Genomic DNA, 18,783 nt, shown 5'->3' on the forward strand with positions numbered 1-18,783 from the left:
AACCTTCCTTCCGAGGAGTGGCTGGTGGGTTTGAACCGCCAGCCTTCTGGTTAGCAGTCAAGTGCCTTAGCCACTATGCTACCAGAGCTCCCTACCAGCCCCAAAAACCCTTTGGGACAGTTCTACCCTCACATTGGATCACTATGAGTTGGAATTGACTTGACATCACCTACCAACAGTAGCAACAAGCCTCCGTGCACTCATCCTAAAACATTGCAGGGTTGTTTTGAAGATTGAATGGGAATGGTACAAGTAAATTCTGTAGCATAGAACCTGCTGGTAGAAACCAGTTGCCATCGAGTTAATTCCAATTCATGTTGACCCCGTGTGTGGTGACCCCATATGCTCCGTACAGTTTTCAGTGGCTGATTTTTCAGAAATAGATTACCACACCTTTCTTCTGAGGTGCCTCTGGATAAACTCGAGCCTCCAACTTTTTGATTACCATCTCAGCGTTTAACTGTTTACACTACTTCAGGGGGAAGCACGCATAAAATGATAGTGCTAAGGGGTGACGAAGCAGCAGCAGCAAGCAGAAAAGCCCAGGAGGTGCCAGGAAATCTGGCAGTTAGTGTCAGTTTGTGTCACTGGCTGCTTTTTTTGCCGCCAAGACCCCGCCTTTCCATTCATGTGCTTTTGTCTTCTTTCCTTCCTGCCTCTGAGCTTCACAGCCTTTTCTCCAATAGGCCTGCTCAGTTCCTACTTAAGTGGAATGGTAGAAGGGGCTTCTGGCCCTGCCTGAGCTGGTAACTCAGATGTCTTCCTGTGTCCTTGGATAAGCTTCTTGACCCATCTGAGCCTGTGTTCCCTCACCCATAATTTAAATGGGCTGAGTAGATGATCCTCTGATTTTTTATATCTCCAGACTTCCTAGGTGTCCTTAGTATAAGTGCTTGAGATTTGCCACTGATTAACTGAGTTCGTTTGGCAAATTACTTAATTTCTCAGTGACTTGGTTCCCACTACTGTCAAACCAGACCAGGCACCAAACCAGTTGTGGTCAAACTGACTCCGACTCATGGCAACCCCGTGTGTTAACAGAGTAGAGCTGTGCTCCATGGGATTTACAATGGCTGTGATCTTTTGGAAGCGTCCCACCAGGCCTTTCTGAGGCCCCTCTGGTGGGTTTGTACCGCCAGCCTTTGGATGAGTAGCTGAGCACTTAACTGTTTATACCACTCAGGGCTCCTCCACTGTCAAAGGGGGTTAATAATAGCAGAGATGGCATAGTTGTCTAGGGAGGATTGCTTAGTGAATGTATGTGAAGTGCTAAGTGTAGTACAGGGACAGAGGTAATGATTACTGTTGCCTGCATAAACTGCCAGCTTTGCTGTGATGTTATGTTGCTGTTCACTCCTAAGCTGCTTGCCCATGAATGGATTTAGGTTCAGGCTGGATTGTTGTTGTTGTTGTTGTTATGTGCCGTTGAGTCAGACCTGACTCATAGCGACCCCTCCTTGGGTTTCTGAAGCAGTATCACTACGAAGTAGATTGTCCCATCTTCCTTCCAAGGAGAGGCTGGTGGGTTTGAACTGCCAGCCTTCTGGTTAGCAGTCAAGTGCCTTAGGCACTATGCTACCAGAGCTCCTGTTGTTGTTGTTATTTGCCGTCGAGTCGGCCCCGACTCATAGCGACCCCTCCTTGGGTTTCCGAGGCAGTATCACTACGGAAGTAGGATTGCCCAACCTTCCTTCCGAGGAGCTCCTAGGGACCTCTAATAGAGCAATGTGCCCTCTGGCAGGACCAGCTCTGCTGCTTTGCAGGGGTTTTCTGATCTCAGCTCTAGGACCTCTCCTACCCATTCTGGGTGGTTGGGAGCCAAGAAGTGTTCAAGCCCCATTGTTCACCACACAAATCTGTTATCAGGGGAGTAGCCTCCATTGCCCTGTGCTACAGAGTCCAAGAGTCCACCCAGAGAGGGTAGAAAGGAAATCAGCCTTGCCAGCTCATCAGCCAGAGCATTGATGGGTAACAGAGCAGAGAGGGGGAGTAGTTAGTTGCCGCAGAGACCCGCTGCCTGCTGTGCGTGATGATCTCATGCTTTCTCTTCGTCACAGCCCCCTACCCCCAGGAATAATGAGCAGCCAATGAGCACTTGCTGGGCTTAGTACAGAGCCCCCAGGGTGGAGGGGAGGAGAGGACTGCAAACTGGCTCCCAGCTGCTCCAAGGAAACACAGTAACAGGCAAGGCTTCAAAGAGGCAGCGAGGAGACATCATATACTCAAAGCTGCCCTGCCTTCTTCCTCCCTCTAAGCTTTATGAAAAGTTAACCCCAGGCCCCCATGTGTCCACATTTCCCTCCCTCTCCCAGGACCCAGCTAACTCTACTACCTCTATAGCTGCAGGTCCGTACACTGGGCATTCCTAAAGGGCGGGGTCACCCATGGTTCTGGGGCTGCCAGAGTGGGTGGGCCAGACAGTGCGGCACAGAACACCATGCTGCGGTTAGGTGTTCGGACAGCACAGCCCAGTGGTGCAGAGCTGCACTCTGGGGATGGGCCATTGTGTGTGTGCAGTGGTGAGAAGGGTATTGTCTGAGAGACCCTTGGTGAGGGGGGGCATGCAGAGGGTCAGCCCTCAGGCGTGGCCATGATTCTTCCCAAAGCACAGATGGGAGGAATGATGGTCGCTGTGTTTAATGTAATTAATTCAGAGGTGGCAGTTGCCCTGATTTTGAATCTGGGAGATGCCTCAGGGGGTTGGTGAATAGCAACAAAGGACTTGGGGGGAGAATCTGTGTGTTGACGCCCATTTTGCCACTGACAGAGAACCCAGGGGGTGCAGTGGTTAAGCAGTCTGCTGCTAACTGAAAGATTGGCAGTTGGAATCCACCACCGCCCTACGGGAGAAAGTTGTGGCCGTCTGCTTCTGTACAGATTTATAGCCTTGGAAACCTGTAGGGCAGGTCAGCTCTGACCTGTAGGACCACTATGAGTTGGAATCGACTCCATAGCACCGGGTTTGGTTTTCGGTTTTGTTTTTGCCATTGACTTAGCCAGAATAGGCTCTGAGCTTGGTATCTCCCCTGAAGTTGCTTTATATGCTTTCTCATGCAGAAAGCTTGGTAGCAATGGTACTATAAAGAGAGAACACAAATCCTAATGTAGGGTTTTGAACTGAAACCTCAATTTATCACTTTTCAAGCAACCAGCAAATACTGAGTTCCCTGTGATTACAGGTAGTCTCCAATTTATGACGGGGTTCTGTTCCAGTAACTCCATCGTAAGTTGGTTCTGATGTAAGTTGACTATTTTGTTTTCATTCTCACTGCTTTTTTATTATCAGTGTCTTTTTAAATCTGATCTTTATTTGTATTTGAGGGTTAGAAACATTACATATAAGCTTACAGATATGATGACATCAGAAAATTATGTGCCAGCAACATTGTATGTAGTGCATATTACTAATGATAAGATGTACAAAAAATAATGTTATGTTGTGTGTGTGATTCGTCATAATTTGAATATGTTGTAAATATGGGAACTATTTCAGGCATTGTGGAGGACTTTCAGTCTCTGAGGGCAGGCTCCTCTTGGCCCTTTCAGGACAAGCTTCTCTCAATCCCTTTAGAATAGGCCTCTCATTTTAGCCCCCTGGGCCTTTGGCCCCTCTAAGGCCTGGCCTCTGCCCTGCTAGAGCAAGTATTACAGAGCTCTTTACCAAAAAACAAACCAAACCTACCGCCATTGAGTTGATTCTGACTCCCAGCAACCCCCATTGGGTTTCTGAGGCAGTAAATCTTTACGGAAGTAAATTGCCCCATCTTCCTTCTGAGGAGTGGGTGGTGGATTTGAACCACGAACCTTCTGATTAGCAGTCAAATGCCTTAGGCACTGTGCTCGCAGAGCTCTTTATCTCCTCCAGTAAGTGCCTAGAGGCACCCACCCTGCCAAGAAGCCTCCTGCTGGGAAGACTCTCAACTCTCTTGCTCCATGGGATGGCATACCCACTGTAGCTGCATTGCTCTGTGGGCTGGGAAGCCCATCACGCCGTCTTGCACTGGTCTCCTGATTCTGCTGCTGTCCTTTTCTCTGCCACTGCATCTCACTGTCTCATGCCATCTCCAGTGTTACAGTTCTCTGCATAGGAACCCCAGGTTCAAAGGATGCACTCTACTCCTGGCTCTTCTTTCTTGATGGTAATGAGGTTCCCCCCCCACCCCCCGGCCTGCCAATACACACTCTAGGATGGGCTCTCGTTTTAAGCCAAGCAGGATGGTAAAACTGACCAATCCTGCCCTTGGGGTTCTATATACTTTATTTGCATGACCCCACCCCCACAGAAGTTCCCATGCACCTTATTTGCATTCCTCGCAGGCTATCCAATCCCCTTGGTGGGCCACAAATACCTTGTTTGCATAGTCCCACTCAATCGTGGGGATACAAGCCCCAAATCCACATTAAGTAATTCACCACACCATAGTAACAGTATGTTTTGAAGAACTGGAGAGGTGCCAAGGTGCCCCTTCATCATTAGATCCTTCTCCCCCAGCCCTTGTCTGAACAGCTCACAGAGATTAACTGGAGAGACCATGATCATGAGACCATAAGGTACCTAGAAAACCTTACCAAACAGAAACCAAACCAGTTGCTGTCAAGTTGATTCTGACTCATGGCAACCTCGTGTGTGTCAGAGTAGAACTGTGTTCCATAGGGGTTTCAGTGGCTGATTTTTCAGAAGTGGAGCACCAGGTGTTCTGGTTACCTAGTGCCACTCTAACAGAAGGTCCCACAAATGGGATGCTTAAACGAACAGTTTATTCTCTTACAGTTTAGAGACTTTAAGTTTGAGTTCAAGGTGCCAAGCTCTAGGGACTGGGTGAAACCTCCACAACCTTGGGCTTCAGCTCTGCCTCCTGTTCCCGACCCACTGAAGCTAGAGGCTCTTCTTCACTCAGACAGCTGTTGGCTCCTGAGACTGACAAGCCCAAGGTTAACAAGTAACAAGGCACAGTCCCCATGTTACCAACCCACACAGCAGGCCATTAATTCAAGTCCATTGGAAGTCCCAAGGTCATCAGAGCATGGCAGGCTGCTGAACAACAACTTGGCTACACGCAGAGTTCAAGCCTGCCGTAAACTAGAGACCGTTCCCCAAGGCTTCTCCTTATATACAGGAAGCAGACCACATCCCTCAGGCAGCTACTCAGTTGGTCACAGTAGATTCCACTATGGAGTAGATTACCAGTCTCATCATGGGGAATACTACATCCAGCTGCCCACCCACTCAACCAGGCCCAGCCAAGTTGACACACAAACTGAACTACCACACCAGGCATTTCTTCTGAGGTACCTGTGGATGGATTTGAACCACCAACCTTTGGGTTAGTGGTTGAGCACTCACCCACGCATACCACTCAGGGCCTCCAGAGCACCTTACAACCATGCTTATGTGTTAAGTGTTATTCCAGTAATTATAATCCAGTCATGCCATGCCTTGGAGAAGGCAGGCTGATAGGTAGACAGCTTATTCTGGCACTCTATAATATGCTGTAAGTCTCCTTTGGCTGCTAACCAAAAGGCTCCTTGAAAGAAATGCCTAGTGATCTACTTCCCAAAAACCAGTCTTTGAGAACACTATAGAGTCCAATTCTACTCCAACACACATGGGGTCACCATGAATTGGAATCTACTTGATGGTATCCTGCAATATGCCAGGTATGTGCATATTTTCTTACTGGAATAGTCTATACTAGAGCCTCAAGAACTTGGATCTTGCTGATAGAGTCAGACCAGCAATGACCAAGAGCCACTCTGCCTTTCTCCCTAAAGAATATGGCTGAAGCCCAGGCTTCCATGCCCAGTTAGCATGAGTAAGGCTGTCCTGTTTGCACAGAACTATGAAGAACTCCACCAAGGAGTGTATTTGGAAGGGGAGCTTTGTAAAGAGATCTTAGTTGACAGATATTAGAATGAATAAAAAGTTGGACAGACAATGGGGAAAACAAATCTGAAAGCAAAGAAAGACACTGTTGAGTGAACGAAGTTAATTGCAGGTTGAGAGAAAGTCAGTCCTAAAATTTAGTGACCTCTAAGGGCAAGGATGGCGCCGATGAACCAGAGAAGGCTGTTTCAAAAGCAAGACCTGCAGGGTTTGCCTTGCTTGGAGCCGGCATTTGGACCCCTGCCAGTTAGTTTGTCCTGTGGAACTTGATTGGGCTACAGGCCACCTTTCTGGCCTAGCTCCCAGCCTGATCCCTGCAAACCTCCACAAATGTTTACAACACCAGTAATTGGCAAATTATAATCAGCAGGATTCTGTAAATATCCCTTCCAAATACATAATCACATAATGCTTTCTGCTAACCCGGCAACTTTCTCTAAATGAGTTTTCAAAAGTTCAGGAACAATGTAGTTCATTAATCACCATCACATCAAGGTGAGATATTGTCTTACTTTGTAAGATTTGAAAGTCCTGGGAACCATTATGCCTTGAATAATTTTACATCAGCCATAAACCAGTTGCCAGGGAGTCCGTTGTGACTCATGGTGACCTCCTGTGTGGACAGTAGAACTGCACACTGTAGGATTTTCAAGGCTGTGACCTTTCAGAAGCCTGTAGCCAGGCCTTTCTACTGAGGTGCCTCTGGATGGGTTTGAACCACCAACCTTTCGATAAGTAGTTGTTCTGGTTACCTAGTGCCACTCTGACAAGAATTATACCGCAGATGGGATGGCCTTAACAAACAGGAGTTTATTCTTACAATTTGGAGGCTTTAAGTCTAAGTTCAAAGTTCTAGGCTCTAGGGGCTGAGTGAAAGCCCTTCAACCTTGGGGTCCAGCTCTGCCTCCTGCTCCCGGCCCACTGGAGCTAGAGGTGTTTCTTCACTCAAACAGCTGCTGGCTGCTGAGGCTGGAAGCCCCAAGGTTGACAAGTAAAAAGGCACAGTCTCAATGTTACCAGACCACATGGAAGGCCATTAGCTTAAGTCCATTGTAAGCCCCAAGGTCGGCAGAGCATGGCAGGCTGCTGAGCAACGACACGGCTACATGCAGGGTCCAAACGTGCCAAAGGCTAGAGACCATTCTCAAAGCTTCTCCTTATATACAGTAAGGAGACTATATAGCAGCTACTCAGCTGCTCCCAGTAGATTCCACCATGGAGTTGATTACCAGTCTCATCATGGGGAATACTACATCCAGCTGCCCAGCCACTCAACCATGCCTAGCCAAGTTGACATACAAACATAACCATCACAGTAGTCAAGCACTTAATCATTTATTCCACCCAGGAACTCCTAAATTAGCCATACAGAGAATTAAAGATTTGATACCTGAATCCTTTAGGATACACTAGGCTATTTGGAAAGATGACAAACTGCCCAAAAGACTCAGTGGCTTAAACATTGATGTTTATGTCTCACTCACACTACTTGTCCATCATGTTCAATGGGAGCTCTCACTCTCACTGATGGAGCAACCAGAACCTGGGGATGTTGCTATCACATGACAGCAGAAACTAGAGTGTGGCTTTTAAATGGAGTCAAGATTCAGGAGTTGAAACCTAAGTGTCTTCTGGGATCTGTTATGCCCTTCTTCAGTGCCTTTATTTCTCCATTTGTAAATTGGAGGCAATACATTTAGGCTTTTCTTCATTGAGAGTAACACATATGGTCTATAATAACTATTGTATAAAGTAATGGGACTGACCTTTTTTATTTAAAAAGAAAAAAAATACACACACACACACACACACACCCCCATCCAAATAGATCCTTGAGAAAAGTTCATTTGGGAGGATCAAGTTTATTCAGGTGATGCTGTTGTTGCCCAAAGCCTTTTAGTTGCCTTCAATTTGAGTTTCCAAGAATTTTTTTTTTTTTTTTTTTACTGTAGAAATTCTATTATAAAAAAATGAGTTGTGGTGACAGGCTAAATCAGAGAGATATGTTACCATGGAGAAGCCAAAAGTCTTCCTCCACAATGTCTCCCTGAATTTTATTCATCACTCTGGTAAATTTGGGAGCTCTGGTGGTATAGTGCCTAGGGCATTTGACTGCTAACCAAAAGGTTGCTGGTTCAAACCCACCAGCCATTTCTTGGGAGGAAGATTGGGCAATCTACTTCCATAGACATACCACCTTGGAAACTCAAGGAGGGGTCGCTATGAGTTGAAGATGACTTGACATCACATAACAACAACAACTGGTAATTTCCTGTGTGTTAACACTGCCCTTTGGCTCTGTAGGCTCAAAACTCTGATTTTTCATCCTCTAGGGAAGATTCACATTAACCAATTTCAAAGTATTGATGTATAAATCGAGTTTCAAGCAAGGGCTATAACTTCACCTAGACAGGGCCCTCAGGGCACATGATCCTTTCATGCTCCATTGGGGAAGTAGAGTCAGCAGAAGCAGGATGGCAGAGGTGTTATACATGTGGGCTCTGAGGCCACCTAGATCTTGTCTTGAATCCTGGCTTAGCTGTGGGACTGGAGCAGTCTGCCTACCACCTCTAAGTCTCATGATCATCACTGACAAAGGGATAATGATCTCTGTTTTGGATAATAATGAGATCGTGTCTGAGGTTGCTCAGCACCATGTCCTGGACATCATAATGGCTCAATAAGTCCCTTGGAAGACATGGAAATAGAACAGAGTTAATGAGGCAATTTGTGTGCTTAATATGATCAGCTAAAGTAGCCTCAAGGAGCCCTGGTGATACAGTGGTTAAGTGCTCAGCTGCTAACTGATGGGTTGGCAATTTGAACCCATCCAGCATCTCCATGGAAGAAAGATCTGGCAATCCCATAGAAAACCCTATGGGACAGTTCTACTCTGCCATACATGGGGTTGCTATGAGTCCAGATTGACTCAACAGCATCTAAGAACAAAAACAACAAAAAAAGTAGCACCATGCCTCTAACATTGCTGTATAAAAGATCCAGGTATCCAAAGCCTATTGACAAGGATTCCATTTACTTCCCTAGCTCATCCTCCTTTCCTAAATTGATTCTCCCACACACACCATCACCCAATAACCACCTTCCACTGAACTCCCACATTCTGCAGAACTATTAATACATTTAATCATGTTATATGTTAAATACATTTAATCGTGTTATAAATATCAGACCTGGGAGTAATTTTTTCTCTTCCTCACTAAATTTATCTCTCTCTGATCAATTCCATTGAGGTGTTGGCTTTAAAGTTTAACTCTTAAGGAAAATTATCTCAAAGAAATCTTATTTCTGTCATTTCTAACTTTGGGCTGGATACCTCACCATAGTCTGCAAGAGTTCACAACAATTACTCTAGTCACACCTCATTTTATAAAACTAGATTGACCCAGCTTGATCATTTGCTGTCCCCTTCCCCATTTATCAGACTTGATATAAAGTGACTTTTGACATTTGAAAAAAATCAAATCCATTCTGAGGCCAAAAAGATTTATCACCACTGAAGGTGTTTTTATGAATGTAACACAAGCTTCGAAAGCAACCCCAAAATACTATCATAAAGTTTTAAGAAATAACAAACATCCTAGGAATACTGTGGAACCCTTTGGAAGGGATGGCAATCATTTGAACAGATAAAGTATGGTACTTCGCAATTTAAAAACCAGCCATACTACTTTCAAGTCAGTCACAACCTGTACCTTGAATGCTTTGTCACTGAATAGCCAAATGCATTCTGGAGTGAAGTGGTGCCTGGCAGCAGAGCCTGAAGCAGCCCATAGCAAACAGCATTGACTTGAAGTGTTAAAAGTCCCTCTCATGTATTTCTACGTATGTATTTACATATGCTGCAAATATATCCATGAATATATTAGACCATATTGTTGTTGTTGTTATGTGCCATCGAGTCAGACCCGACTCATAGCAACCCCTCCTTGGGTTTCCGAGGCACTACCACTGTGGAAGTAGATTGCCCAACCTTCCTTCCGAGGAGTGGCTGGTGAGTTTGAACTTCCAGCCTTCTGGTTAGCAGTCAAGTGCCTTAGGCACTATGCTACCAGAGTTCCTGTATTAGACCATACAAGGGGTAAAGTTATGAAAAATTTTTAATTATAACCAAAAACCCTAGGGAGTGAGTTACTGAGCCTGGGGACTCAGGACCATAGTCTTGGGGAGATAACGGTCAATTGGCATAGCATAACCACAATAACCATGCTCTGCATCCTAATTTGGTGAGAAGCGAGTGGGATCTTAAAAGCTTCAAAGTGGCCAAGGTATAACTATTGGCCTCTCTCCATCTGGAGCAAAGAAGAGTGAAGAAAATCAAAGACACATAGGGTCAATTAGTCCAAAGAACTAATGGACCATGTGAATATCAGCCTCCATGACTCTGAGACCAGAAGACTAGAAGGTGTCTGGCTACCTCTACCAACTGCTCTGAAAGACACCACATTAGAAGGTCCTGAATAGAGTGGGAGAAAAAATGTGGAACAAATTCAAAATCATACAAAAGACCAGACTTGACTGGTAGAACTCCTGAGACTATAGCCATTTGTCACCCTTTACCATGTAGCTCAATTTTCAGTCAAACAATAGATCTACAACGCAAACAGTAACTCTAGAAAGGTACACACTCCTTAGAGCAATCAAACATTCAAGATCAAAAGGGCAGCATTTGCCCAAAGAAAAAGTTCAGAATGCAGGAAGGTTTAGGAGAGGAGGAGAAATGGAAATGAGAAACCCAGGGAGGAAGAGTGATATCAATGGAATTACAATCAATGACATGAAACAAAATGTGTATGAATTGTTGAATGGAAAACTGGTTTGCTCTGTAAACTTTCACTCAAATCACAACAAAAAGTTATAAGAAAAAAAAAGTCCCCTCATTTTATACTTGACTTTATAAGTAGTAAGTGCGACTCTGAGATATTCTCTATTTACCCTGTAGCTGTCTACGCCCTGCATTTCTCCCGGGTAGAATTGTTAGGATTTACAACCAAAAACCAAACCCAAACCCACTGCCATCAAGTCAGTTCTGACTCATTGCGATGAAGGAGAATCTTAATAAGGTCTTGAATTCCCTATTGATTACACAGATTGCTTTTCCACTTTTTCAAAATTTAGTGTGAATGGAAGTATAAAAATTAGATGGTGTTGATTTATGAAGATGGGTTCTCCTATTGATTTATGTGTTCTTGGGAGGAAGTTCTGTCATAGCTCCTACCCCTCTCCTGTTAGTTCAAGCTGTTTTCGTTGGTAAATTGATAGTAATTGAGGCCCAGAGGCCGTCATCCTGTGAGCTCAGAGTGAGAAGGAAACATCTGCTTTGGAGTTTTAAAAGGAACACTAGCTTGTACTCTGTACTCCTTATGAAGACTAAGGGTCTTCTAGGTAGGTGCTAAGATTTGCTCATTTTTGTATCGTCTGTAGCATTTAGCTAGTACTTTGTCTAGTATGGGTGACCCTACTGGTATGTGAAATACCAGTGGCATGTCCTTCAGCCTCACAGCAACATACAAGCCACTATAGTACGACCAACTGACAAATGAGTGGTGGTTGCACTTATTAGACATTGATAAATATTTGGTGAGTTAAAGGAATTATACAAGAAACCAAAGTATAGATAACTCTTAACATCATGTTTTATCCACCCTGTCACATGGGGTCGCTATGAGTCAAAATCAACTCAACAACAAACAGCAACAACAATCCACTCTCCTAACACAGAAATGCAAGAGAGAACTATCAGAATAGGAAATATATTCAAGAAGAGAGAAAATAATGTCCATGAATAATGTGTACACACACATTTTCTCTTCTGTAGTCTTTGTTTTTGCTGTGAGCTTAGAGGTGTCCAGTGAGCAGTCATCCTAGATTGAATGCAATACGTTTGCATATATAGGCCCTAGAAGCTGATTTAGAAATAACTGTTTTCTTAAAGGAGCTCTGGTGGGGGTAATGGTTAAAGTATTTGGCTGCTAACCAAAAGGTCAGCGGTTCGAACCCACCAGCCACTCTGCAGGAGAAAGATGAGGCATTCTGCTTCCATAAAGATTTACAGCCTTGAGAACCCTATGGAGCAGGTCTACTCAGTCCTAAAAACTTGTTATAAGTCGGAATCAACTCAATGGCAGTGGGTTTGGATTTGTTATTCCCTCTTAGCCACATATCTCCATCAGCCTGCCTTTCCCTCCTCCTCCACTTCAGTGCTCTGGTGTTCTGTGGTGATTTCAAGCTTGATAGACCAGGGAGAATAACGTATTAGCAGTGCTCAAACATCTACAGTGATTTTATGCCTAAATTCTGCGGGAGTACTCCTACATCGGTCAACATTTTAAAAAAAGAGTTTATGATGAAAACATGCTTAAGATCGTTGTTGTTCTTTGAAAAGGTAAAGACAGGGTAAATGTTTAGTTTATTCTTAAATACCATTTCCAAAGTCCTCTGGCCTTAATTTTGACATTTCTTGCAGGAGGATACTTTTATTGTTTGTATTAAAAATTATAGCAGCATAGTAGAGTGGTTGAGGACACAGACTTGGGAGCCAGAAGGTTAAGACCCAAATCCCACTTTTAACACTTGCTTAATCTCAAGTGCTGGTTTCCCCCCTGTAAAGTGGAATTGGTAAGAGGACCAACCTTACAGGGTTGTGATGAGGATTAAAGATGCTAGAATATGTAAAGTGCTTGGAATAGTACCTGGCACATAGCAAATACTATGTAAATGGTTGTTAAATATAATTAAAAAAAAAAAAAAAAAAGAAGGAAATCATCTTCTAGTCCGTTCGATGTAAAATATACTTTTAACTGCTTGGAGAGGAGGAGCCACAGGGTTTGACAACTTGGCCAAAGAGCAAGAGCATCTAAGAAATGAGATAACCTGTTAGTTGCTGTCCAGCGATGCTGAGTCATGAGCCCCCATGTGTGTCAGAGTAGAACTGTGCTCCGTAGGGTTTTCAGTGGCTGATTTTTTGGAAGTTGATTACCAGGACTTTCTTCCAAGAAACTTTTGAATAGACTCAAACCAGCAACCTTTCAGCTAGTAGCCAAATGCAGTTAACCAAGAGAAATAAGATAGAAGGTTCTCCACTTATTAAAAACCCTTTACTTGACTGATTCCACTGCTGGGTCCTCATCGTCTTCTCCTTTGCATGATTATAACATTTGCATTGACATACTCGGGGTTTGAGACATTCCATTAAATGAAAATTATATAAACCTGAGATTGTATGTTTTAGGAAAATCAGTCTCTTGTCACTTACTCTTTTCCTTTTTGTTCCCCATTTGATTCTCCCCCTAGCCCAAGCTTTTGGCCAAGGAGCTTCTAGACCTAGTGGCATCTCACTTCAACCTGAAAGAAAAGGAGTACTTTGGAATAGCATTCACAGATGAAACGTAAGTGCTGTGATGTGCCCTCAGAGCCTGCCGGGCACGGGCAGCCCTCTGCAATCACACTTTCTCAACTGTCAGCCATTAAATGAGTTGCAGGCCTCTTGGGTCCTGTGGTATGGGTTCAGCCTAAGTCTGTCATCTGAATTTCAAAGACCTTGTGATCATGCCAGGAATAGCCAAAGGATATAATTAGGGTCATCTGAATATTCTGAAATTATTAGAGGTACTAGTTCTTATAATCAAGTAGGTTGATGCTCAGAACTGCGCTGTTTAATTTTTAAAAAGTATATTTGTATGGGTTTGTTTTCTATTAAAGTTAAATGAAAACTTATGGAAATCAAACATTCCCTTCCAGTGTTGAAATAACAATGACAGTAAGTTAATTTGATGATAAATGCAAAATGAAAAGTATCTGTGTCATTTCACTGTCTTAAGCTGAAATGGAGAATATGAAAATCAAAAAATTCACATCACTCATCTGATAAAAAGAACATTTGCTTTTCAAAAGCAGCTTTCAGTTTGGCTCTATAAAGTCATGTTTTGTAATACAACTAAAGAATAACCACTAAAATTTCAATTTTCTTCTTAATGTATTATTATCAAGAGTGCAGTGAATACCTGCCCAGATTTCTAGGTAAAAATAAGCTATTTTCACCAAATGTTTCATAATTCTCTTTCTTGTGTGTGTGTGTGTATACATAAATACATACTTTTTTTTTCTTTCTAAAATCTTAGAATTACAGAGATCATTTCCTAAAACACAGATAGATTAGGGTTAGGTTAGTGGTTGAGCAAGATAGTACAGGAAGGCCAGGCCCAGGAAATCAGACGGCTGGCCCCATGTAGGCAGGATGGGCTCAGAAGCAAGCACAGGAGGCATCCACTTGGGCCAGTGAGAGAGGTGACCAGATATATCTGCACATAGGGCCTAATGCATTTGACAGCTAACCAGAAGACTGGAGGTTCAAATCTACGATCCACTCCTCGGAAGGAAGGTTGGGCAATCTACTTCCGTAGAGATATCACCACAGAAACTCAAGGAGGGGTTGCTATGAGTTGGATCTGACTCGAGGGCAATGAGTTTGGTTTTGTTTTTTTGTAGAGTGGACTTAGCCTTGGGAGTGACAAATGGATAATGGCCATTTAATTTATTATCCAAATTGGGATACTGTGAGTGAGGTGGGTATAAAAAGAGACTGTTTTGGCAAACTGGAACAATGATCACCCTATATGTATTTGGTGGCACAATGGTTAGGCTTGCAGCTGCTAAGTGTAAGGTCATTGGTTTGACCCCATCACTGGCTCTGCAGGAGAAAAGACCTAGAGATCTGCTCCTGTAAAGAGCACAGCCCAGGAAACCCCAGAGAGCAGTGCTTCTTTGTCACATCGGGTCCCTATGAGTCAGACTCAGCAGTGCACAACAACATACATAAGTGACATTTCAGGCAGTGGTGTGTTTAGGGAGCAAGCAGCGAGGACAAAGCCATATCATTCTCAAGAAAGCCATGAGGAACTAGGTGGGCCATCATCCAGACTTGCAGGGAACTGAGCAGGCTTCTGGTGGCTCCTGATCTGGAGAAATGGCTGTGCCGGCACGTAGCCCAGCTGTGCAAGCCTGTGCGCTGTGGAGGGAAGGAGCCAGCCTGGTAATTTCAAAAAATGCTTTTCAAACAAATTCACATGTAGAACAATTACTTTGACAAATGCAAACGTTTTCTGCCCTTTGTCCCAAGAATCAGCGTAAACTCCCAAAATTGCTATTCAGATCTTTTTCGCTAATTAATGAATTGGAAGGAAACCATAAGTTTCAATTAATCACAGCCCCATTGTTCACATTTCCCAAATAAGTTTACCCTCCTACAAAATCCCGTGAACTTTAGATGTGTCCCAATGAGACTTCCTTTTTGAATAAGCAGGAATCAAAGAATGAGACAAACAGGAAGAAGTAAGCCTGAAGGATGTTTCAAATCACTACCTAGTAGCATGGGCCAAAAAGAATCAATTGTAGGGTACCAAGCCATTCTTCTCCCGGGAGGGATGAAAGTTCCACATCATAGAAAGAAGAGTGGGAGTGCCCACAGCAAAGTTGAGGTTTCCCATTAAGCGAAGCCTTTATACTCTGGATCTCTTTGTTGTTGCTAGTTGCTGTCAAGTTGGCCTGACTCATGGTGACCCCATGTACAACAGAACAAAATGCTGCCCTGCCCTATGCCATCCCATAATTGGTTTCAGATCAAACCACTGTGATCCATAGGATTTTCACTAGCTGATTTTCAGAAGCAAATTGCCAGGCTTTTTTTCCTAGTCTGTCTGAGGCTAGAAGCTCTACTGAAACCTGTTCAGCATCATAGCAATTTACAAGCCTCCACTGACATGGGTGGTGACTGCACTTGAGCTATAGTGACCAGAAATGGAACCCAGGTCTTCCTCATGGAAGGTGAGAAATCTACTATTGAACCACAGTGCCTTATAGTCTGCATTGGAGCTATCCTAATTCTCTGTGCTTCCCAGGAAAGAGTGTGTGGTGTGTGGTGTGTGTGTGTGTGTGTGTGTGTAGGTCAGGCTTTAGAAGAGCATATTACTTTCTGGTGGAGTCGCCAGCACAAGAGGGCTCTATGGGGGATGATAAAAAAAATATAAGCATTTTTCTGGCATGGTGCAGAGAAAATATCTACCATGGTCACCTTCATTGGATTCTGGGTGGGATGGTTTCTCCAGCAAGTGTAGGAGTGGCGGGCAGCCAACGAGAGATCAGTGACAAAGGGTTGGGACTGGCAAACAGTTACTGCAAGAACTGGCAGATATGTCTGACTCACCAGTGGGAAACAGTAGTGCAAAGATCCCAGAGTAAAATGACAACCTAGGTCTCAAAGGAAAAGGCAAGGAGACAGAAACAAAGGGGAAGGCAGGGAATGGCTGTGACTCAGGACACTGTCAGTCGGAGCCTGACAGCACCTGGGGCAGCAGATGCCGAAGGGTGGCCTTTTTTGTTCTCCTGAACTTTTCACCTTTTCTTGGTAGGAAAAGGAAGAAGAAAAGCTACCACCACAAAACAGTGCCTGTGGTTGTGACTTGGTCTAGGCAGGTGATGTGTCAGTAAGCACCAGCTTTGTACTATGTCCCACCAGTCCTCATGATGTCTCTGGGTACCAGTGGACACTTATACAAGGTCTTTTAATAACTGTTTTCAATTTGTTCATGTGTGCTGTGAGATGAAAGAGCCCTGGTAATGCAGTTCTTAAGCACTTGATTGCTAACCAAAAGGTTAGTGGATCAAACCTACCCTGTAGCTCTGTGGAAGAAAGACCTGGCATATGCTTCCATAAAGATTAAAGCCAATAAAGCGCTGTGGGGGCAGTTCTACCCTGTCACATGGGATCATTAGGAGTCATAAGGGACTGTTGGTACCCAACATCAACTGACACTATGAGATGAGCAGTGTGTGTGTGTGTGTGTATGTGTGTGTGTATGAAAGAGAGAGAGAATTTAATTTATGCTGGTACACTACACTGTGTGTTACATAATAAAGTGCAGAAATTTCATCCTTTATTACAGCTGACAATATACCACATCTATTCACCTACCTCCTGATGCAAATCAAACAAAATTAACACTTGGAAAATACTTATAAACAGGAAAATACTGTACAAGTGTGAGCTACTGTTACCAGCAGCATTATCATTCCCAATGGTAGAACTGACTCTTTGGTCAAATATTGTCAGTGATTCTTTCAATGTTAACTGCTATTGATGGTATTTTGTGGGACTGAATAGGCCTGTAAAAAAGATATATAAAGCAGAATGCAGACAGGAAATTGGAAATTTCTCTAAGCTTCTTTTGCCCCATAAATTTTATTCATTAATAAAGTGTCTAAGTCCATAGTGAAAGACTTTCTGCCCAAAGATATTTAATATTGCTACCTCATCAGTAATTTTACATTATTAAAGCTAGCTCCACCTTCTCTTTTTTCATTTAATTTTTTTTAACTTGTAAGTGAAATAACTAAACATACAAAACAGTTGCAGAGACAGTACAGAGTTCCCATATATCCTTCATCCAGCTCCCCCAAACCATCTTACAAACTATATTTATCAAAACTAAGAACTTAACATTGTATTATATTATTAAATAAATTACAGACTACTCAGATTTACCTGTTTTTCCTCAAATGTCCTTTTCTGTTTCAGGGTTTAGTCCAAGATACTTCGTTATGTTTTTGTTGTTGTCATTGTGTGCTTTCAATTCAATTCCAATTCATAATGACTCTGTAGAACAGAGTAGAGCTGCCCCATCGGATTTTTTTGGGGTGTAATCTTTACAGAAGCAGACTGCCATGCTTCTCTTCCATGGAGCAGTGGATGGGTTTGAACCTTCAACCTTTTGACTCACAGCTAACCCTTTTAACCACTGTGCCACTAGTGTTCCTTATGTTGTATTTAGTCCTCCTTTCCTTTCATTAATTTTGTCCTAGCAAAAAGAGATAGAGATGACCACCTACAGATGATCTGAATTGTGCTGGCACACTCAAGCAATGACATTTGGCAGCCTTTAAAACATTGTGAAACAAAGTAAGAGCCTAGTATAAACTTGATCTTAAAATAATTGTTCATGCTTTGCTGGAGCAGGGGTTCTCAGCCTTTGTTGCACATTGCCATAACCTAGGGCATTTTATAAAATACTGATGCCTGGGACCTACCCCCCAGAAATTCTAATTTAATTGGTCTGGATTTGGCCTGAGCATCGAAATTTTTCAAACTCCTCCATTGATTCTAATGTGCAGCCAAGTTTGAAAATCCCTGCTCTAAAGAGTGGAGAGTCCTAGAGTAAATATCCCTGCTGCTTCTGTCCAGATCCAAGAAGAGAAATTGATCCCACTCAAACTTTGGGTGTTTGGGGTCAATCATGGCACATCCCAGGGGCCTACAAAGGTCAATATTGTTGTTAGGTGCTGTTGACTTGGCCTTGACTCATAGCAACCCCATACACAACAGAATGAAACCCTGCCCAGTCCTGCACCAGCTGCAGGATCAGTTGTGGATTGAACAATTGTGATGCATAGGGTTTTCATTGCTGGGTTTTCAGAAGTAGATCTCCAGGCCTTTCATCTTGGAATGAAAGCTCCGCTGAAACCTGTTCAGCATCAGAGCAACCCACAAGCCTCCACTGATAGGCTAGTGGTGGCTGCACATGAAGCGCATTGGCCAGAATCAAGGCAAGGTCTCCGTGTGGAAGGTGAGAACTCTACCACTGGAAAACCACTAGCTTCCTCGGAAGTATACCGAAAACCCAAAACAGTTGTTGTCAAGTCAACTCTAATGCATGGCAACTTCATGAGAGTCAGAACGGAACTATACTCCACAAGGTTTTCCAGAAGTAGATTGCCAGGCCTTTTTTTTTTTTTTTTTTAAGGCACTTCTTGATGGACTCAAACTACCAACTTTTCAGTTATCAGTTGTGTTGGATTGGGTTCTCTAGAGAAACACAAAAACCAGCAAA

General features: G+C 43.5%; 1 protein-coding gene across 1 annotated transcript in view; it reads left to right on the forward strand.

The window, feature by feature from the left end:
• The window catches only part of FRMD4A (FERM domain containing 4A), a 440,834-nt gene that overhangs the window by 175,191 nt on the left and 246,860 nt on the right, over window positions 1–18,783 (forward strand). Inside the window, exon 3 of the mRNA XM_042780226.1 lies at window positions 13,196–13,290. Coding sequence (XP_042636160.1) covers window positions 13,196–13,290 — 95 coding nt within the window. The remainder of the gene's footprint in view (window positions 1–13,195; window positions 13,291–18,783) is intronic.

Source organism: Orycteropus afer, unplaced genomic scaffold (assembly GCF_000298275.1).
Source record: "Orycteropus afer afer isolate SDZICR_OR568_19922 unplaced genomic scaffold, OryAfe1.0 scaffold00028, whole genome shotgun sequence".
NCBI lineage: Eukaryota > Metazoa > Chordata > Mammalia > Tubulidentata > Orycteropodidae > Orycteropus > Orycteropus afer.